This window comes from Triticum aestivum, chromosome 3A (assembly GCF_018294505.1).
Source record: "Triticum aestivum cultivar Chinese Spring chromosome 3A, IWGSC CS RefSeq v2.1, whole genome shotgun sequence".
Lineage (NCBI taxonomy): Eukaryota > Viridiplantae > Streptophyta > Magnoliopsida > Poales > Poaceae > Triticum > Triticum aestivum.
In genome coordinates this window covers 170798714-170821534 of record NC_057800.1, presented here as the reverse complement: position 1 = coordinate 170821534, position 22821 = coordinate 170798714, and the positions used below count along the sequence as shown (strand labels likewise).

At 48.6% G+C, this 22821-nt stretch overlaps 1 protein-coding gene and 1 pseudogene across 1 annotated transcript; both read right to left on the bottom strand.

The window, feature by feature from the left end:
* Positions 1-12901: 12901 nt before the first annotated feature.
* Positions 12902-14109, bottom strand: LOC123058184 (ERI1 exoribonuclease 2-like; annotated as a pseudogene).
* A 2027-nt stretch (positions 14110-16136) lies between these two features.
* LOC123060841 (protein NLP3) lies at positions 16137-22474 on the bottom strand. The gene is made up of 5 exons (XM_044483697.1): positions 22035-22474; positions 20278-20837; positions 20120-20167; positions 19092-20034; positions 16137-17419 (listed from the first exon to the last, which is right to left on the bottom strand). Exons 1-5 carry the CDS (start codon positions 22306-22308, stop codon positions 16443-16445), a joined length of 2802 nt encoding a protein of 933 aa, XP_044339632.1. The 5' UTR covers positions 22309-22474; the 3' UTR covers positions 16137-16442.
* Positions 22475-22821: the final 347 nt, after the last annotated feature.

The following is a 22821-nucleotide window of genomic DNA, read 5'->3' as shown; positions in this document are numbered from 1 at the left end:
CAAGATATCATTTGGAGATGATGTTGTTTACCTTTGCTATATTTGTTTTATGTTAAGATTGATGTACTTATCATGCCTTATGCAGGACAACAATGGGAGTTGCCACCATTTTCCGCCGAGGTTAGCTTCATCCCTCGGCTTGTACTCCCCCCGTCGTTCCATAATGTAGTGCATATAGATCCAGGCTTGGACACTAGTTAGCTTCTAATATTGACTTGTTGCTTGTAGGTACATATGCCCTTGGCAAGGATCCATGCATCGACCCTTTTTGCATATGGGGCAATGAGATATTGATGAACAAGCATCAAGTGAGGAAACTGATAAGGATTATTAGCAAAAAGATACGAATGGTGGCAAGCAAATTATTTGTTTATGCTCTATCCAACACAACAGTAATCTGTAGGATGGTAACTAGCCTTCTCTTTTTACTGCCCATAATGAGTTGTTAGACAACAATGTCTGAATCTTTTTCGCTCCCAGTGGTTCCCAAAGCAGTTCACTCAAGATTACCTCGCAAAGTACATGATTGATGGACACACAATGAAGGTTAAAGTATTTCATCCAGACTACAATGAGCATCGAGAAGTCCTGATGAAGACAGTGAAGGATGGACGGGCAGCCATCACAAGGGGTTGGCCTAGAGTCGTGCGTGCCTTACGCATGGAGGAGGGCACAATATGGGCATTCCGTTTCACCTTCTCCAGCAACCAGAATGTCTTTCGCCTCTCTCTTTACAGTCTTTAGTACAACTGTAGTTCATCATTCTTTACTTGGTGCTTTTGTAGTTCTTCAGTATATGTACCTGTGCATTGAATTATGGATTCGTGGTTGAACCAATATTTGTAATAAACATGGTTGGATATGAAATAAGTGATTGCCTACTTACAAATTCATAACATGTGATTTTTCAATTAGGGATTAATTGCATTAATTATGGGTTAAATAGGGATTACACTGCACACGGTTTGCGAAAGCGAAACGTCTGCGATATACGTGAAGATCAGAAACGTTTCTAGGATCCACTACGTGTGCGATCAATCTCCACTGCACACATGATTTTCTCTTGAAAACTGTTTGCGTTAGGCCACCTTGCGCAAACGTTTATCACATAAAAAGTGTGTGTGATGGACAGTCTTTGCCACATAGTTTCTTTCTACGCACCGTGTGTGATCATTCAATAACGCAAACGATAAAATTATTAATATCATGTGCAATGGCAACGCTATCACAAACGATTTAATGGGAAAATTTGTGTGTGATGTACCTGTGAACGAAAATGTTTTCCTTGGAGCGACTGTGTGGGATGTACATACGAACAGAAACGTTTAGCAGGGACTGACTATGTGGGATGTACTTGCGACCGGAGACAATTTCGCCGTATAATTGTATTTTTAGCTCTAATGTATGTATTTCCGTATTTGAGCGCTCGCGGTCGCACACGACCTCATTTTGCCGAACGTGTGTGCCAGGAGGGCATATCCCCGACAGTTTCTGGGTCATGTGGGAAGGACCCCCCTATCGCCCACACTCACTTGGCGACGGTTCCAGATGCCGTCGGGGAAAGGGGTTAAAAACTGTTTGTTTAGGACCGACGCGCACCAGTGCGTCTTCAATTCCAAGAAGGTTCAGAACTTCGACCCGAGAGAAATATCGTTCTTACCGTGTTCCAAATCCCGATGAGAAGTTGGACTAACTCCAAGAAATATACCCTTGCCACCGTTAACCACGGCTTCATCCGCGAGACTAAGATCCTTGAACAATGGTATCCGATGATCACGTTGTAGTACCTTCTTGAAATCTTGGGCATCCTTCGCCGTGAACCCCTCCTCATCAACTTCTTCATCAGGACCATCATCGTCCGACTCTGATGCATAGCAATGGGAATACAGGATGGAAGGGTCCATGGTCTCTTGCACATGATATGTGTCCAAATCACCAACATTGTTCTCATGGAGATCAACTTCATTCTCATCATCCTCATACTCATCATTCTCTTGCGACGCTTCATTTTGGTTGTTTGAAACCGGGCTTAATGTTGGCCTCACTTGTTCGATCAAAAGAGGTTCACTCATTTCATGGATGGAGGACTCCTAGCAACCAATGGGGAGGCATGTCGGTTCAAGTCCAAGTGCAAATTAGCTTCAACCTTCTTGTTAGCAAATAACTCAAGAGTCTTCTCTAGAGATTCGGCCACCGTCTCCTTGTATGCAATCCAAATGTTGCTCGGAGTTCACATGCATTGTCTTCCAACGGATGTGCATTCCAAACCCCACATTATGCCATCCCTCCAACTCAGCAATTTCACTTGGATCGATCTAATTCAAATCTTTCCTCACTTGCTCCAAGACCTCCTCATAGCTAGGACTACTCTCAAACACCATGTCAAGCTCATCCGTGTCTAGCTCAATATTGCCTTCCAAAAAGGCGTCCTTGTCCACATGATGAACATAAACACATGTTCTTCCCATCCCTAATTAATTAAAACAACAGAATGTAAAATATATTCCATAAGTAATCATCCGAAGATTAACACAAAATCCAAAGCCCTAACATAGATATCAAACAATTACCCTAATCCCAACTTAACAAGCACCGTAAGCCTAACCCTAACATACTAACAACCCTAACCCAACATAATAAGAACCATAACCCTAACCCTAACATACTAAGAATCCTAAACCTAGCAAAATGCCAAACAATCATCTCATATTTCCATACAAATTTCAAAATCCATGAAGAACTAGGATTTTCCTAACCCTAGCAAGAATTGAGTAAATGTGAGCAACTTTTTAGATGAAAACAAGGGGATCGCAGGAGATTACCTTGAGGGAGGGATTGGGGTCCAAATCCATGGACAAAACCTTCAGATTCCAAGGATTTGGGGAAGGAATTGAGAGGGGGTAAGAGGGGAAATGGGGGGAGCAAATATGTTGTGTGGGTCAGCTGGGTGTGTGTGGCGGGGGTGGCTAGGGGGCACAGCTGGCTATGTAAGTTAATGTGCAGCGCGTAACAGGCAGGAGCTGCACTTCACAAGTATGGCGCCTTACGCATAGGCGCTACACCTGGCAAGTGTGGCGCCTATCGGCTAGGCGCTGCACGACCGGGGGTGGGGCCGTGCCTGGCCCCAGGGTGCCACGCCTGCCAGGCGTGCAATGCCTGTCAATAAGACCCTGTTCTGTAGAGTGCACCGCCTTACTATCGGGCGCTGCACAAAAGGGTCAGCTGAGTGAATTAGTTTCACCGACGGTTCAGTTTGTGAAATACTTTGACCCTGAGGTCAATTTGTCCATTTTGCCCCTCGCAAGCTATGTTTATCAACAAATATCTATACCGGTACAATTTATCTTAGCTTCTGTTGCAAACATTCCACGTGGAACCCCTCACAGCACATATACTGGTGTTATTTATAGTATGAAAACTGAAGAAATCATTTGTTCAACTCCAGTATTCTCTTGTCTATGAGATGAGTTGTCATCTGAAAACGGCGGCCTTCATCTTCCCCCAACTGCACCACCATCCATTTATCCATGTAGGCCCTAATCATGCATGACTCGCACATGTGGCATTAAAGGAAATAAATACTCCAGATGGAAATTTCTCTTGTTTGTTCTGAAAAATGAGTGATGCAACACAAACAACAGCTCCTGAACATGCTAGATGGACAAGAAGTCTCTGTCAGCAGCTGAATTTTGGACCCCAATAATTCTATCAGAGCAACAAACCAGATTCAAAATAGCTTGGGTTTATGTCACTGAAAATATGATGGAAGTTACAGTACCTATTTTCCTCCGGAATTTATTTTTTTCACAACAGGAACAATGAACCAAGCAAGCCTGAAAAGGCTCAAACTCAAAGGGGAACTGAAAGTGAATAAAAGAAACGAACTTCCAAAACTGTTCAATTTCTAGACAACAAAATTACAACAACTTTGGTTTTATACTATAAATATGTACAGCAAATTATTTGAATCGGCTCTTATCTCAGAAATCTACAGTTGGCCGTTTCATTTTTCAGTCTTGATTGAGGTTGCCTCTATGATGGTCATATCTAACACCGCCTTGTTCGATGCTGACGAACGTGGCTTGGAGAGAGACCATCCCTCTCCTCGTCATCGGTCACCCCTCGGCGGAGTAGGGGGCTTCATCGGAGTACGAATTTCTGTTTGCATTGTCAATTGGAATAGTAGCTTCTTCAGAAATTTATCAATGTCACTGACAAGTCAATCGTTGGCCTGTTGCTTAGTACTGAAGAAATCCACAGAGAAGGTAAAACAAATCTTCTATTAATAGTAGTAATAATTAAAAAGAAATTGATATTGTTGATGCTAATAATTCAGACACCAATTACATCAAGAATATGTACTGTAGGCCCTAATTATGCGTAACTCGCACATGTGGCATTAAAGGAAATAAATACTCTAGCTGGAAATTTCTCTTGTTTGTTCTGAAAAATGAGCGATGCAATACAAGCAACAGCTCCTGAATGCTGGATGGACAAGAAGTCTCTGTAGCAGCTGGATTTTGGACACCAATAATTTTATCAGAGCAACAAATCAGATTCAAAATGGCTCAGGTTTATGTCGCTGAAAATACGATGAAAGTTATGCCTATTTTCCTCCAGAGTTTATTTTTTTCACAACAGGGGACAATTTTTTTTTTGAAACGGCCAACATTGCCGGCATTTCATTGATTTAAGCAGAAGGGAGAGTAACAAATATGATCAAGTGATCAAGAAGGATGAAAAATTACAACTGCCCTGCAAACGGAGGGGGGTCTGCTGGGCCTAGGTCGCATGGCGATACTTTCACGTCATTTCCCTGAAGGGTAGCTCAATGCACTTTGCCCGGGCCATTCTCCATTGCTCCATGTCGCGCTTGCAGGCTTCAATGATGTGCTCTGCGTTTGGCTGCTTCCCTTTGAATGTGCAGGCGTTGCGTTCTAACCATAGGTGCCAGCAGATGAGTGCCACCACGGTTTTAACACCCTTCCTGTGACCTGGGGCGGCAGCCGCTATAATCCTTTGAACACGGCCCGTTGTTGTTGTTCTTCCATTGCACCAGAAGGCCTGATTCAAAGAGGCACATCTGTGCCAGGCTGCCCCCGCTTGCCAGACTTGCAGTGCCACCGGGCACTCCCAGCAGAGATGAACAGAGGTCTCGAGGTTGCGCATGCACATTGGGCAGAAGTATCCATTAACCCAGCCTCTCCTTTGCAGACGATCATTGCACCATAGTCTATCGAGGTGCAGCAACCATAGGAACATCTTGATCTTGCCTGGCGCCCAGATTTTTCGGATGATTGATTTGAAGGAGGTACCCTGTCAGTTGCTAAATTGGGCATTGTATGATGAGCTTGTAGTGTAGAAGCCTGATGCGCTGAGCTTCCAAGTAATGGAGTCTTGGGTTCCTGGGGTGGGAGTGGGGGCAACCTGCCTGATCTCCCTCGCAAGCTGCACCACCTGCAGTGCAATGGCATCCGGGTCACCTCACCTCAAGTCCAAGATCCATCTATCATCGTGCAGCGCGTCCTTGACCGAGCGGTTCTTCCTGGCTGATCTTGCAAAAAGAGTGAGGAAGGCTTGACAAAGTGGACGTCCACCTAGCCATGAACAGAACCAGAAAGATGCCGTCGCTCCATCACCGATGGTCACCGCTGTGGAGGCAGCAAACAGGGTCCTGTCTGAGGCATTGCAGGGCGTGCCCATTCTTACGAGGGTTTGTCTGGGTGCGTCCAGGTTTGCCAAAGCCATCGCAGACGTAGAGCCCTGGCGAAGCGAGGAAGATCGTGGATGCCGAGACCACCATACTGCTCCGGCGTGGTCACCATGCTCCAGCCCACCTTGCACTTTCCACCGGACATCTCCTCATCTCCCGCCCAAAGAAAACGCCATCGTGATTTGTCAATATCTTCATAAAATTTCTTTGGAGCTCGAAGGGCTGTGAGAGCAAAAGTGGGCATGGTCGAGGGGACGCAACGTACTAAAACACGCCGCCCAGCCAACGACATTAGCCTGCCTTTCTAGTCGGAGAGGCGAGCACGGATCCTGTCCAGAATGACCTGAATATGCGCTAGTCTAGTACGCCCCGTCGTGATCGGAAGACCTAGATATCTAATCGGGAACGCTGTTATGATGCCACCAAAGTTCTGAAGAACATCAGTGATGTCTATGCCTTCGCACCTAATGGGAGCCGCGAGAGATTTGGCAAGGTTGACCCGGAGCCCTGTAGTGTCACCGAAAAACCGCAGCAGCTCTACGAGGCTATCTACTTCTTGACGTGCAGGGTTGATGAAGATGACGGCGGCGTCAGCATATAAGCTCGTGCGCATCCTCACCGCCGAACCCGGGATGGGATTCAGCACGCCCATCCTAGTGGCTGCATTGAGGAGGCGATGGAGTGGATCAATGCAAAGGATGAAGAGAAGCGGCGAGAGGGGATCTCCCTGTCGGAGACCACGAAGATGGACGACGATGTCGCCTGGATCGCCGTTGAGGATGCAGGACGAGGTGGAGCAAGATAACAGCAGGGCGATCCAATCCCTCCATCGGGCTGAGAACCCCAGCCTCTGTAGCAGCTCTAACAAGTACTCCCATGAAATGCTATCGAAGGCCCTAGCTATGTCTAGCTTAAGAAGAAGAGCTGGGGTTTTGTTTCTATGAAGAGCTCAGGCAGAATTTTGCACGTAAAGGTAGCTGTCATGGATGCATTTCCCGCGTTGAAAGGCCGTTTGAGCAGGGGAGATAATCTTGTCCATAATGGCCGCCTGCCTCATGGATAGCACTTTAGTGATCAGCTTGGCGATGGAATGTATCAGACTTATAGGTCTGTAGTTGTTCATTCTAGTGGCTCCGTCCTTCTTGGGCAAGAGGGTGATCATTGCTGAGTTAATTTCAGCAAAGTTACCATCAGCTAGGTTGTAGAAGTGATCGAACATTGCCATGACGTCATTTTAATGGTACCCCAGCAAGCTCTGAAGAAAGTTCCCGAAAAGCCGTCAGGGCCTGGCGCTTTCTCTGCTGGAGATGCCATGATGGCAGCCCAAACTTCAGGCTCCGAGAAAGGATTGTCCAGCCCCTCGTTTTGAATACTTGGCATATCCAATTCCTCCCAGTTGATGGAGCATCGCCTTTCCTCCTTTTTCCCCAGCAGATTTGCAAAGTGATCATGAGCAATTGCTTTCTTTTCCTCGTGCGCAGTGGCTGTCCTTGTTTCTGTTTGCAGGGAGTGTATAAAGTTCTTCCACCTTCTGGAGATGATCTTTGCTTGGAAGAAGGCCGTTCTTGCATCTCCCGCCTTGAGCCAGGTTATCCTTGAAGCCTGTCTTTTCCTTGCTCTCTCTACTGCAGCCAGTCCAAGGGTATGAAGTTTTAGTTGTTTCCTTAACCAGAATTCTTGTTGCGTCAGACCTCTTTTTTCTTGAGCTATATCGAGTCTCAAGATTACTTCGCACGCCAAGTGGAACTGAACCTTTGCATCGCTAAAGAGAGACTTTGCCCAAATTTTGAGATCGTGCACTGTCCTCTGCATCTTTTTCTTGAGCCTGATGATTGGACAGGTGTGGTTAACTGGGCGCTGCCAGGCTCTTTTAACTGTTTCCTGAAAGAGAGGAAAACGTGGCCAAAATGACTCAAAATGAAATGCTGCTCTTTTGCGGGGTGCCGCAGTGTTTGCAAGAAGCAGAGGACAGTGATCTGAACAAACTTTTGTCGTGGCCATCAACATGAACGAGGGGAAGAGGGCGTCCCATTCCGAGTTGCAGAACACTTTGTCGATGCTGACCATCGTTGGGTTTTGCCGCTCATTTGTCCATGTGAATCTTCTATTTTTGCATTTGATCTCTTTTAAGCCTACTCTGTCGATCGCTGATCTGAACATGCCCATGGTCCTCCTGTTCAGGTTGAGATTGTTTTTGTCACGGGCTTCATATATGATGTTGAAATCTCCATTTAGCAGCCAGGGTTCTCCTTGTGGTGGTGCAGCATGAGCCATTTCGGCAAGGAAGTCATCTTTTCGCGTGTCATCCATAGGCCCGTAGACAGTTGTAAGCCAAAAATCAACTCTGTCCTGGATCAGAGACACTTTTTTGGTGATTGAGAAATTTCCGACTGCGTGTGTCGCAAAACTGACTAAGCTCTTGTCCCAGAGAACAGCAATTCCTCCTCTAGTGCCGATCGCTGAAAGAACAGTGCACCCTTCCAATCTGGTTCCTCCCAGCTCTGTAACAATACTGGGCGTCCAAGATTCTAACTTAGTCTCCTGCAGACAGAGAATGCTTGCTCGCTGCGCCTCTGCTATCTATCGCACGGCAGTTCGCCTGGCTGGTGTGTTCAGTCCCCTGATGTTCCAACTTAAGATTGCACAGCTTGTGCTACTCATCAGGAACATAAAACAACTCTTGGAGAAACAACAGCATCGACGGGTTCCGACGGCTAAAATCATTAACAAAGGAAAGAAGATGCAACTAATACATAGCCTTTCTAGCCTGGGGGCGTCGTCGACCACCAATAGACCCTAAGTTTCGATGATGAAAGCTAAACCACCTACCACTACTGATACAGAGAAGGACTAAACCTAGCTCAAGCCGGCCTATTGCCGGCCGCTGTCGGGAACTACTACAGAGAAGGAGGAGCGCTAACATGACTACACTCCAGCCTCCTCGGCTTCAACTTCAGGCCCAGCCATGCCCACGGCCACGCGCAGTGCCTCCTTGTTGAGCCTGGTTAGCTTGGCGATGATGTTGATGTCGTCGTCGGAGAGTGGTTCGTCGAACCCGCGGATGAGGGCTTCAGCCGCCTTGGCAGTCATCTTCTCTTTTGAACCCAGCAGACCCAGTCCTTTCACCAGGCGTAGCATGGCATGCTCGGTGACAGGTGTAGTGTTGTTCTGAGCAGCCTGACGGGCACTCTGGCGCGGTGGCGGCGTGGAAGTTGCCTTGGATTTGGCCGGTGCAGAGTACCTCCTGGACGGTGGCAGCGGCAGCAGGGCTGGTGAAGAGATCACGAGTAGAAGAGCCAGGGACTTGAATCTCCAGGTGGCACACTTGTTCTGTTATTTCTCCGAGCTGCATCTGAACTGTTGTTGCAGCTGTGGGTGTTTTGCAGTTGAAGCTTGCAGGGTTGTGGGATGGCCCAGACAGTGTTGGCCTGAAATGATCCGGGTCGTCCTTCTGGGCATCATCACGCTGCTCTTTGTCTCTGTCAGTGAACTCCAGCGGCGCGGCCAACACCGCTTCAATTTCTGCGTCGAGGTGGGCAGCGTCAGCCTTGGCCGGTTCCATGGCGGTGATCGGCCTCTTTGCTTGGGCGAAGAATTGCTCAAGGTCGTCGTTGAGGGCTTCGGAGTTGAGGTGAGCGGGCGGGACTGGGTCGGCCTTGGACGCGGCCTGACTTTCATTCTTCTTGGAATCGTGGCCACTGGTCTTGCGCCTGTTGTCGTTGGACTTGCGGGCCCGTCCCTTGGAGCTGCCAGAGCGGTGGCGCGTCGGCGGCGAGTGGCTGCGGACACGGAGGTCCCTGGACGAGACCTCAGCCTGCGCCTGGTGGCCGCGCCCGCGGCCCAGAAGCGTGTCCTTCCAAGATCTTCTGTCGGCCCTGTTGTTGTCAGGGTCACGCCGAGAGCCGCTGAGAGGCAAGCCCCGGCATCCGGTGTCCACCACCGAGGCACGGGCCTGGCGCCTGTGCAGCTCCTCACGCTAGCCATCTTCGACGTGCATGGACCAGGTGCCAGGGAAGGTGCGCGGCAGCGCGTCGTCGTCGTCGGTGCCGGAGGATGGCAGCCCGCTCTGTGCGGAGTGGGAGGAGCGAGGAGAGCATGGAGACCAGTCTTCGATGAGGTCTACATGGATGAGTAGGTCGAACCGCGTCGCGCCCGGAGGAGGCGCCACCCTGCGGTCCGGCGGAGAGAAGCCAACCATCTCCTCCACCCGACTGGCGCCCCGCGGAAGCTTCCAGTAGGTGTGCCTGGTGGGGATGAAGGACATGTCCCACATCCAGACCCATCAGGCAAAGGTCTTGGTGTGGTCGCGCTCCAGCGTTCGGCTATCAAGCCGGTCGATGCACACCTTGTCGCCGAACACCTCCTGCACTCCCTCAATGGACCAGTACTGCATGGGCATGTGCTCGATGACGCAGCGGACATGCAGGTTGAAGGTGGCGAAGCCTGCATGATCGTCCTCGCGCCAGGGCTGGATGGCGAGGTTGATGCCGTCGACATGCAGAGTGCCGCGACGCACTGTGTTGGCATGGTGCGCCGGCTGGGTGAAGACGACGAGGAAGTCTTCAGGCTGGTGTGCAGTGACCCGCAACTGATGGGGCGGGACATAGAGCTGGGCCTCGAAGGCCCGCCCGACGGCCATCGGGGACGTGGCCGCCACCTCGTCCAAAGCATGCAGCGTGACCGCATGCTGCGTGAGGAAGAAGACGGCCCGCTCCACTTCCACCGAGGAGACCCCCACCTTGTGGCTGGTGCAGGGGCGGCGTGCAGGATCAGAGAGGCTCAGCTCAGCCATCGACAAAGAGGGCGGGTGGGGGAGGGGCGGCTGGAGCGGCGACGGAGGTGAGGGGGTGGCGGTGACAGGGGGAAGTGCAGGTGGGAGTGCACCGGGCGACGAGGAGCAAGCGGACCTAACCTAGCAGAAGCAGAGCCACCCGGGCCATTGCGAGGATTTTCTGGACACTCACGGCCAAAATGCCCCGGGCGCTCGCAGATGATGCAATGGAGCGGGTCTCTACAGTCTTTCCGGCGGTGGACCTTGCTGAGGCACCGGAAACAGCGGCGCGGAAGCGACTTACGAAGGCCTCCCGCCCACCGGCCGCATTGAACGCGGCCCGGCGATCCTCGGAGCGGTGCGGAGGGGGCCTGCTATTATCCGGCAGATCAGAGGGGCGGCCGCGGTTCTTCTTGGAGGAGACAGTCGTCCATCCACCGTCCAGCCCCAAAGAGGAAGGATTTGTGGGGGGCGGGGCGACTATGATGGACTGGAGGCGACGGGCGGGGGCACCCCAAGATCCACGGGATCTGCAGCAGAGGCGACTACTATGGATTTAAGACGCGGAGCCGGAAACTCCGGCGAATCCGGCCCAATTACTGCATCCGCAGCCGCGGAGCATTCATCACGATGCAGGATCCATGGCTGAAACTCCGGATCTGGGGCCAGGGAGACGCCGCAGCAATGGAGCGCGCTGGGGGGAGGAGTTGTCCGTGGACCGAGGGGCAAAACCAGGTCTCCCGCCGCAGAGCCGTAGCTGGATCCGGGTCGGGGGGAGCGCGGCGCGCCCATGTCGCCGCGAGAAGGGGCGAGGGGGGCGGGGGGCTGTGGGGGGTGGCCGCCGCGGCCGGAGCGGCCAGCGGCGTGTGGGGCGGGGAGGGGGAGCTCAGCTAGGCCCCAGCGGCGCGTGGGGCGGGGAGGGAGAGCTCCGAGAATTCATCAGGTCGCCCAGGTTCGTTCCTCAACAGGGGACAATGAACCAAGCAAGCCTCAAAGAGCTCAAACTCAAGAGGAACTGAAAGTGGATAAAAGGAACTAGCTTCCAAAACCGTTCAATTTCTGGACAACAAAAGTGCCATACTATTACAACAACTTCGGCTTTTAACTGTACCCCAGGGACTTCCAGCACCACGTGCTAAATATGTACAACAAATTATTTGAATTAGCTCTTATCTCAGAAATCTACAGTTGGTTGTTTTGTTTTTCAATCTTGATATAAGGTTCTAACACCGCCTTGTTCGATGCTGACGAATGTGCCTTGGAGAGAGACCATCCCTCTCCTTGGCATCGGTCGCCCCTCGGCAGAGCAGGGGGATTCATCGGAGGATGAATTTCCGTTTGCATTGTCGACTGGAATTGTAGCCTTCTTCAGAAATTTATCAATGTCACTAACAAGTCAATCGTTGGCCGTTTGCTCAGTACTGAAGAAATCCACAGAGAAGGTAAAAAAATCTTCTATTAACAGTAGTAATAACTAAGGCCTCCTTTGGTTTGAAGGAATCTTGTAAGATTTCTAGAGGATAGGATTTTTGTAGGAAAAATTCCTATGGAGCCTTTTGGTTTGTAGGAATGGATTCCTATTTCTATATAGGATAGGAATCAATCCTTCATATTTCAAAGGAAAAAAACATTAGCCTAGACTCAATGGAAAAAAATCCTATCCTATGAATCAAGTGACATCAACCTATAGGAAGTGAGATGCATGCCACCTCACTTGCTATGATTTTCCTATTCCTATGATATTCCTACCCTATGAACCAAAAGAGGCCTAAAACTAAATGAGAGAAGTGCATATTTCAACCCTCAATTTTTGCCCTAATCTAATTTACAACCCCGAACTCCAATACCATCTAAATTACAACCCCCAACTCTCAAAACCGGCCAGGATTCAACCCTCCCCTCTCTGTTGACCGGTTTTGACTATCAACAGGTCCAGTCAGCATGCCACATCAGCAAAAAATGCAAAATTTCCAAGGAAACAACTTGTAAAATCGAAAAAAATCCAGGAAAAGAAATAAGAAATCCAATTTCCGAAAAACATGGAAAATAAAAAAACGAATTTCCAAAAAAAATCCAGAAAAAACCCAAAAACTCAAATTCCAGGAAAAAAATCATTTTTATTTTCCCTAGCTTTTTTCACGAACAATTTTTTCGGAATTTTGCCTTTTTATATTTTTTTCCCGATCTTATAGATTTTTATTTACATTTTCTTGAAATTTTGAAAAAAATTCTGACGTGGCATGCTGATTGGACCCATTAACTAGTCAAAACTGGTCACCCCAGGTCAAAACCGGTCAACGGGGAGGGGAGGGTTGAATCCTGACCGGTTTTAAGACTTAAGGATTGTAATTTAGACGGTATTAAAGTTCAAGGTTATAAAATAAACTAGGGCAAGAGTTCAGAGTTGAAATATGCACTTCTCTCAAACTAAATTTATATTGATGCTACTAATAATTCAGACACCAATTACATGCCCCATTGGTGACGTTCGATTTCAGTGAACAATCACACCTAGAGTAGAGTATAGTAGAAACAGCTGAGCTACACTCTGATTCTGAATCTCTGTCAACACTAGCAGCTGGGCGACACTGGATTCTGAATCTCTGTCTCATGGGTCGTTGGTTCAGTTGCTCCACAGAAAGTAAGGTCCCATGGCCGGCGTCCAGTTGGCGCATCCAGACGGCATCGGCCCTGGCTCCATGGCTCCTCTGGTCGCCACCCCGCAGTACGAGAAGCACGTCGCGGAGGAGCCACCGCAGGGGCTGATTATGTGAGGCTGCGGCGGCTGCTGCTGCTTCTGCTGGATCGGCGCCTGCGCCGGCACCGGCGCAAATGTGCCACTGCAAGGGCCTGTGCGAGGCGGCTGCTGCTGGATCGGTGGCGGCGCCAGCGCCGGTGAGCCACCGCAAGGGCTTGCGCCAGGCTGCTGCTTCTGCTGGATCGGCGGCGGCGGCGCCAGCGAGCCGGTGATGGTGATCTTGACCCCGCGCCGCATGATCTCAGCAAGCAGCCGCGCCGTGTTGAGCGCATCGTCCAGCCCACAGTGCAGGCGGCCCTCCCAGTCCAGCCCCGCCGCCCGGACCGCCTCCTGCAGGTTGACCCGCCCTGCCCTTAAGCGGCACTCGAACTCGAGCATGGTGCGGCAATCCCAGTCTCCCCAGGTCACCACGGCCAAGCGGACGCCTTGTTCCCTGCTCCCGCCGTCGCCGCCTTCAGCCAAGAATCGTGCAGCCAGAGCGCGTCGCCGAGTTCCACGCCGCCGTCGACGTCCTCCTGCCGGATGCCGGTGAGCTCCCTGCAAAATTCGGTCAGCACAGGGTGATGTTTGGGACGAACGTACCTGCGAAACGCGGACTCGATGCGGCCGGTGGCGCCGTCGACGAGCACCGCGGGGAACTCGATGATTTCCTGCGGGAAGATCCGCCCGTCTTTCACGCACGTCGCCTCGAAGTCGACCACCACGAAGAAATCGAAATCTTGCTCCAGACCCTGCCCGCGCGCCGCCATGTTCGCCCAAGTGCGCGCAAGCTCGAGATCGAGAGTCGAGATCGGGGAAAGTTCAGATCGAAAACTAGGTTTTTTTTTTTTTTTTGCGTACTCGAAAACTAGGGTTGCGAACCCGCCGGCGCGTCGTCCCCTTTAAATCCGGTACTTTTCGGAACGGTTGGCGCGATTTTTTCTTTTTTGACGTGGTTGGCGCGAATTTTTTTTCTGTAATCAACAAATCAAAGACTGTGATTTCCTAAAAAAGAAAAGGCTGTGATTGGCGGGAAAAAAAACAATGGCTGTGATAGAAGACTCGTTTCATTCTTCTACACCTTCACGTGTTTAGTTTCTTTTTGGAGGGGGAAAGAAACTCATCCACCAAATTACATCTTGTGTAGATGTGCACGGTCACACACATCGTATACAATTCGTCAAATAAACCATCTACAGCCGGAACCCTCAAACCCGCCCGTACACCCAGACGGGCTGCCTGGTCAGTGTTTGGACGAAAACAAGACACCCAATCGGGCTCCTCATAGGCGACCCAAACGCCTCGACTAGCCGACACTCCCCATATTCAGCCCATATGTCGGGTGGATACGGGGACTCCCGCCACGTCGGATCCAGACAACTCTTGCCCACCCAATCCCACATAAATTGGACCCTATCCGCACTTTGGACGAAACACTAGCCGCATCCACTCAACTCCACCCCACTTCCATCCCACGGTACCAAGCTCTCTCGCGACCTCCGGCCTTCTCCCACATGGCGACCACTAGATCCGACTCCAATATGTCCAGATCTGAGGATTGGGAGCCCATCCCTTGCAGCCCCGAGGAGCAGATGGTCGTCCGCGCTGCTCTTCGATGCTCCCAAGAGGAGCGCGCCCTTCCGCGATCTTCCGCGAGCCGGCGGGCATCCATTGCCCAAATGGCTCTCGGATCCAGGGCCAGTGGATCCCGACGCGTGACCGAGGCCTCGCTAGATGCGGTAGGCACCGCATGCCGCAACCCCGCTGTTGCGCCGAAACCATTTAGGTGGAACGTCATCGTCGCGGCGTCGGGCGCCAAAACGAAGGCCATATGCGCCTCCATGAGTCGGCGCCAATCCAAAAAGGAGGCCCGGCAAGCCCGTCGCGTGAGGCGGCGGGCACAGCTTCAAACAGAGATGACTTCAGGAGCCCTCGCGTCGAAGGCTGCAGCGGCAGCCCGCAAAGTAGCGTCGAAGGAATCCCTTCGTGCCCACATAGGTGAGAAGCAGCGAGGGCGGTGAAGGACGTGGCAAAAGAACAAAGTCGGGCGGTCCGTGCCATGGCCGGACTACCCTCCAAGGAGGAGAAGACCGAGGATGGCGACGGATTGGACCGCTCCGGCGGTGAGCAAACCCGCCTCGATCTGTTATGCGTCTTCGACCGCTACTACCGCACAGATGATGGAAAGGGCAAAGGCAAGGGCAGGGGGGGGGGGGAATGGATGAACTTCTCCATTTGTCGCTCCGTTCGAAGTTATTAGAGCATGTCAATTTTTGGTAGTCCAATGACATGTGTTTAGATACGAAGTTATTAGAGCATGTCAATTTTTGGTAGTCCAATGACATGTGTTTAGATACGTACGATACGTTGCACGAGAACAATATAGGATTATAGGATTAGGTTTGATGTATCCAATTGTGGAGAACAAAACTTCGTGTGCTATCAGGCTGATGTCCATGGACGTGTCCATGTATGTCCGCGGGCGTTTGGGGACCAAAATTTGGTGCTTTCGATTGTAGATGCTCTAAGTAGGCCAGTCGCCCGTCCTTTCCCCTAAATATGTACCGTAGGCCCTAATCATGCATAACTCACACATGTGGCATTGAAGGAAATAAATACTCCAGCTGGAAATTTCTCTTGTTTATTCTGAAAAATGAGCGATGCAATACAAGCAACAGGTACTGAACATGCTGATGGACAAGAAGTCTCTGTTAGCAGCTGGATTTTGGGCACCAATAATTCTATCAGAGCAGCAAACCAGATTCAAAATAGCTCAGGTTTATGTCGCTGAAAATACGGTGGAACTTATATCTATTTTCCTCCGGAATTTATTTTTTTCACAACAGGGGACAATGAACCAAGCAAGCCTCAAAATGCTCAAAACCCAAGAGGAACTGAAAGTGAATAGAAGGAACTAACTTCCAAAACTGTTCAATTTCTGGACAACAAAAGTGTCATATTACAACGGCTTCGGTTTTTAACTGTACCCCCAGGACTTCCAGCACCACGTGCTAAATATGTACAGCATCGACAACACGCGCATCTTGCAGCGGCTACACATATTCGTACAAGAAAAAAATTGGTGCTTTAGTCGAACACGGTAAAGCTGCTAATGCTATCTAGCAACACAACTAGCTTAACAACATGTAAAAACTGACCTCCTGGAACAACTTGTACATACCCATTGAAAAAGAAAAAGGTTAAAAATGCTGATCTGGGCATCAACCGGAGCTTCCACAAGAACTACCAATGTGGGCCGCAACGTCGGTAACCAAGAGCCTGATGACATGGGTACCAGAATGCCGGGAGATTTCTATACATTCTTCCAAGTCCGCATTGCACGCCAACTTCACCCACTCGTGATCATCGTCAAGGTACTTGATATCAAACATGCCAGCATCCATCCTCAGCCTTTTGGCAACCTCATCTTTCAAAGCCATAACGCTGCTAGAACACGGGAAACGGAACCTTACAATGTCTTCCTTAAAGCTCGCCTTTATCGTCACAGTCCCCGAATTTCGCATTGGCCCAAAATTGCTGGGAGGGGCTAACATTGGTTGGCCAATTGCTGAACCAAAGAGATTCTTCAAATCCTTGGAACTACCAGAATCCTCTATGAGCATCCTGGAAAGTGGTAGCTCTGGTTCTTGGAAAGGTTCTTTTGTGAACCCTTCCGGATTCAGTTGTGGTTCTTGTGGTTCCAAGAACATTGAAGCAATAGGCTGGCAAACAAACGTCTGGTTTGCGGGACTTCCCTGACATGAGCCCTCCGAAGTACGTGAATTTATGCTGCCTTCTCCTGATGAGCTTCTCGAGAGAGAAGCTTTGTCTGCTTCAAGTTGAACATTGTTTCCAGTGTCTGCAAATCCTTGCTGGGACATGAGTGCACCAAAGTGGCTACCATTTTCTTGTGGCTTCTGTAAAGATGAATCTCTGTCACCATCAACAGCACGATTTGAATGTTCTGCTTTACTTTCACTTGCTTTCTCTTTATTGAAAGAATCTGATGAAGGACCAACAGGAATAGTAGGGAGAGGGCCTGTGATAGATGTCAGGTTAAATGCCGCGTCTGATCCTTGAACAGACTCAATTACTTGCTTTAACTTCGAGAGAGACCGGTTGACCTTGTTAATTTTTCGGGATGGCCAACGAGAAATCCCATGTTGCCTGCAGATGCGCTTCATGGTTGTGGGGCACACTGTCAAACCGGAAATATAATTAGCTAATGCCAACATCCAACAATAGAACCCCGACAATGTTATTACCATTGCAAGATTAAACGTTCAATGCATCTACTCTCTTTTAGATTCAGAAGAAGCAAACGGGTCAAAGGAAAAAGGATTTTAAAATAAAGGAAGCCAGCTTACAAAATACACGATCATGATTCATGCACAAGCCCAGACTTAGTTTCCTTCTGAAGGTTACGACAAGCAAATTAGACCGCTGGTGGTATCTGGTGAAGGTGGGCATATTAACAAGATTCATTTTGCTATGTTGCTTCTATACATATTTTCATGGCTAACAATTGGAGGTGGGCCATTGTCCTACAGCTGGTTGGCGGCACAAAGGAGATAAGCTCATGTTATCTATCACCATAATAATCAGTGATCTTTAGGTTTGCTTCCCTATTTGTCAGTTATTAAAGGTGTAGTAATCAATCATTAGAGGATAAGAAATGAGAAATAAATCTATTCCTTCCCCGGGGTCATCTCTGTCATCTAAGATCTAATCTCTTCCCTAACCAAGCCGACTCCACCTGGACATCCTCCCGGGGGTGTTTAGCCCGTTCTGTGCCTTGCTACACAGCATATAAGAAAGGTAAGTTCCTCTTTGTTTCCACTTAAACAAAAGATTGACATATCACCAAGATGACAGTTCTTGTGATGTTCTATGTCTGGTGTCAGATTTTTTATTATTATTTATAGTCTGTGCCTGTTGTCTTAATCATGTCAGACAAAACATCCTCAATCTTGACTAAATTGACTTACTGGCGAACTTCAGGGCTTTCGATAAATATCATTGGTGCACTGTGTATATTGTATAGCTGCCCACCCATACAAATCCATAGTACACATTTACTAGTGTGAGCTTGCCTACAAAATCTACTAGTCTGTGAATAAGACAATGCATCGATTGATCCCTACTCAATATGTATGTGAATGAATGCACCCTGAACAACATTATGTAAATGGTTCAAGTTAACCTAAACTGAAGAAAGGAACATAGATCTAGTTTTAATCTCAAAAAACAATCAACAGTTCATCATCCTTTCCTTCCCAAGTTCTGCTATTCGACACAAAGTGATATGAGTATCAATTAGCTACAAAAAGCATCAGCCTCTAAAAAGAATGACAATATGACATGCTATGCTTCACATGAAAAAACTATTTGTTGCCAAAAAAAATTGCACCCTACCATGTCTAAATGCTAAACTGGAGGATCTCTGTCTTCTAATCAATTCCAAAACCCAAAACCCTTTCACTGAGTCTACGTTCTGCAATTTTAGAATTCAACAGGAACAAGTGGCACATCTATGGTGTCATGACAACAAGAAAAATGGAACTAAAACCCCAAATGCTAACTACACTGAGATGATATTTTCTGAATAATAGAATAATAAAAGAAAACATGGATGCAACATATAAGCTCACTGCATGCTGCAACATTTTGTTGCCATTTAAGCCCTACAAGAAACAAACATAAACCAGATTACCAATTGGATAATTCATTTGACATCCATGCTCAAGAGGACTAGATTGTCAAATTGAACAAAAGTCAAGTTCAAGTGGGGCGATCTTAGCAATCAGAAAGAGTAAGACTCAAAAAGCCAAGGATTTGTTTACTTAAAAGGCTAAATATTAGAAGCGTACCACCGAGGCTTTTTGCTGCATTTTTCAGACTTCCAGAAAAATATTGCTGAAGAACTTCTAAGCTGATTGTTTTTTCAGCTTTCCCCCGTCTCCTTTCAGGGGGTTTGCCATTTTTGTGAAGCAATGAAGAATCAGAAGCCGCGCTACCATTTGGCCTGGAGACAGATACGCCATTGTTCTGAGAGTTATCATCAGCCAATAAATGTCCCTCTGATACTTTACTATTCGCTTTATCGAACTCATGGGCTCCTCCATGTGTATCACCTTCGGGTGATTCACGAAAACCTTCAGAGTTCTCAAAATGCACATTTGTCTTGAAATCTTCACTTTCAATCATTATGACATTACTAAGTTGAAGAGAAGCTTCATTGGATTCTCCGTTACCAGCTACCTTTAGGTTACGGAGACACTGATTGATCAGACCTAATATAGACTCCAACAAGGCATTTTGATCATCTTCCTCTTTACAACTGGGTGGCAGGAAAAACTCTAGCATATAATAATCATCGCCAGTATAAGGACTTTGTAAACATATAGCAAAGCAGCCAGCCAATCCAAACATACGAGCATAGTGCACAAGGGGGTACTCCAGCTTACAAAACTGACTGATATCTTTTGAAAAGCAAGGTCTGTGATAGATAAACGCCTTGCCAGAAACTCCCTGCCCCTTCTGTAGATGATGTTCTACACAGGCATCTCGGAATCCCCACATATGAGCATCAATCACATGAAATGCCACATCACTGGTTGACATGCAGACTTCCCCCATGCAACTTCCATCAAAGCTCAAGCAACTTTTCTTAACACCACCACCATGCGCCAACACACTTCGATATTTGCAAGGAACCCATGTTTGTGCTAATGGAAGCTTGTGCTCTTCACATACAACTGTCAGGATCTCCAGTATCTCCACCAGGGCAGATTGACGGCCTTCATTGCAAATCTGAGTACGAAACACAGAAACACATAAATCACCCCCCATAGTAAAAACAGGAAAAATTAATTGTTCCTATTGATTGGATGCTAACCTGGACGTTTGGATGCTCCAATATCTCAGTGCTTTTAAGATTTACTGCCTGCATATAGCACAAATAATATTACTAAGAATATAATTATATAATGTCCAGCAATGTCCCCTGAAAGCTCATGTGACATAAAAGAAACACAATCAACAGAAAACACTAACCTCAAGAGCTTTGCAGACTTTATCAACCTCATCAGCATAGTTTATCTTCTTCGATGTCATTATAAGCTCAACGACAGCAATACATGATTGAACAGAAGGATCAAAAACAGGCAAGGCAACGGTACCATGAACATTGTAACTGATGGCATGGTTAAGCCGTGGGTACTCAGTGCTGCTATAATACTGCACATTTGGTGTCCACTCGGGCACTTTTTGCTTGTAGACGCGTCCAGGTAACCCAAGCTCCCCAGCATTATCTCCATCTACTGAGAACATGTACATCATGGATACAGCTCTGTACTGAAGCAGCCCAATGCTCTGGTGGTCAAGTACAAAGGGTTGTCCTGATGTAGTAAGCACATAGCGATCGCCACTCTTAACCGGCGCCCAAACCTGGACCAACAGGTGTTGATCTGTTGACTCCTTGAAGTACCTGAGAGCATGAGTCAGCTTCTCCTTGAACAAGCATGAGCTGTTTGTGCTATCGTCATGCAGAGCTAGGTTAAATTGCCATTTGTTGTTAAGACGTTCGGTCTTCTTAATTGGCGTGTCCGAATTCCCTAGTTAGCAGAATAGAATGCAGTATTGTAAGGGAAATACAGCCAAGAACATAAATAAGAAAGGAATGCCACTACTACTTAAATTAGCAATACAGTTTCCTATGAATCATCCATGCAGTCTAACACATTGCGCTCATGTAAATATGTGACAAGCGATACCTACTTCATGAACGGAAAATATGTTTCCGAGAGCCATAAAGTTTGTTAACTGCAATTCATCGATGCTTACAGTAAAGTGAACAAATCAACAGTACCACACACACAATCATCAAGCCAAGAGCATTTCCTGAAACACCAACCAACGAAGTGGAGAAGTCCTAGTTTATTTAACACATAAGCAAAGTACATCTCATTGTCTCCCTTGTAAATACTAATAATGTAATGAGACAAAGTAAGGCCTTATCCAACAGCTTCAACTTTGAATACAATCTAGTATGTACTATCAGTGGCGTCATACCCCACCACTAATGTATATCTAGTACTAAATACACGAGATCGCTTTAGAGGCATCATACCACCACCAATAGCAAAAGGCAGTATACAGCACTGGGTAAAGTAAAATGACTCAGGCAACAATAGCACAAGAAAATGACACCCTTTCTTCTTTTTTTGAACATAAAAATGACACCCTTTCTGTATGCATATATATAGTAATACAGTAATTGGCGAGTACCCCCGTCTCCTAGTGGAATCCAATAAGCTACCAACCAATATTTTCCAATCATTTGCATAAGAAAGCACGCACGCATTACCCCCACGTAGTCAGACTCAGACGGAAAGCCGGGCTTGTTCAGACTAATTAAACACGGCAAGCCTATCACTGCAACAAAGCTAATAAAGCTTTACTACAACATTTTATCCGTCTTGTTGGATTAGCAGGCAGAAATATTCTCCTCGAGAGATTTATGAGCCGAATCATATGCAACCGAGAAACGTGCCAAAAGGAGCCCCCCAAAAAAGTCAAGCGCAAAGCTGGGAAACTTCGCCGATCGTACAGAGAATATAAGGTTAGCGTGCTAGCGACTAGAATAACAGCAAGATTCCAGCTGCCCCTCTGTTCCAGCTTTGGAGCGGAAAGATTCCATCGACAAGCCAAAGCAGAGACAGGAACAAAATCACGATGTAAGCATCCCGTACGATCCAGGAAGCAGTAAACGAAGCAAGGATTGGTTCCAAGTGAAGTATGATAACGCTTACCGGAACGTGCTCGCTGGGTCTCCTCTGGGACGGCGGCGGTGTTGTCCGGCGCCGCGGCGGGCGCAGGGCCCACCTCGATCGGCATCATCTGGCGGTCCTCGAAGAGCCAGAGCGGAGACGGCGGCGTGAGCCAGGAGGAGGAGGCGACGGGCAGCGGGTGGAGCGGCGGGGAGGAGGAGACGGAGGAGAAGAAGAGGGACGTGGTGAGCGAGTCGAACGGCCACAGGTCGCCCCCGCCGTCTGCGTGGGAGACGGAGGAAGGGTCGATGTCCATGCTGCACGGCGCTCGGCGTCACCAACCCGCGGTCAGGATGCTGCTGGTGCTGCAGTGCGTCGGCGGCGGCGGCGGGTGAGGAGGCGGCGACGGGACGGGGAGAGGAGTAGGGGAGGCAGCGGGAGCTGGGGTGCCATATGTGGGGGAGGGAGGGGGATCAAATGTGGCTGGTGGGAGATGTGGCGGGTAGTGGACCAGAATAATATTAAGATAATGGGGGCGGACAAGTGGGACGGGGATCTGCTGCGGCGTCCCGCTGCCGGCGGGCCCCGCCCCCCGCTCGCTTGCTACTGGGTGGAATCGCACACGCATGTCCGGAGGTGGCGATGCTATTCGTTCTATATTTGCTAGGGGGCTCCCGGAATCTGCCACCACAAGTGGACGAGGGGGGTGGGGGTGGGGGTCCACTGGTGTCTATGATACTAGCGATGTGTTTTTGTCTATGATTTGGAGCTGATTGATGATGTTCACTGAATAAAACTATTGACTATACCGTGTTTTAGTTAGAGAGAG

Excerpts from the sequence above, each read along its gene's own strand:
- LOC123060841 (XM_044483697.1), bottom strand. The coding sequence starts at position 22,308 with ATGGACATCGACCCTTCCTCCGTCTCCCACGCAGACGGCGGGGGCGAC. Across the intron at positions 20,035-20,119 it reads TGGAGCATCCAAACGTCCAG|ATTTGCAATGAAGGCCGTCA; the intron begins GTTAGCATCCAA and ends TTTCGTACTCAG. Across the intron at positions 17,420-19,091 it reads TGCAGCAAAAAGCCTCGGTG|TGTGCCCCACAACCATGAAG; the intron begins GTACGCTTCTAA and ends CCGGTTTGACAG.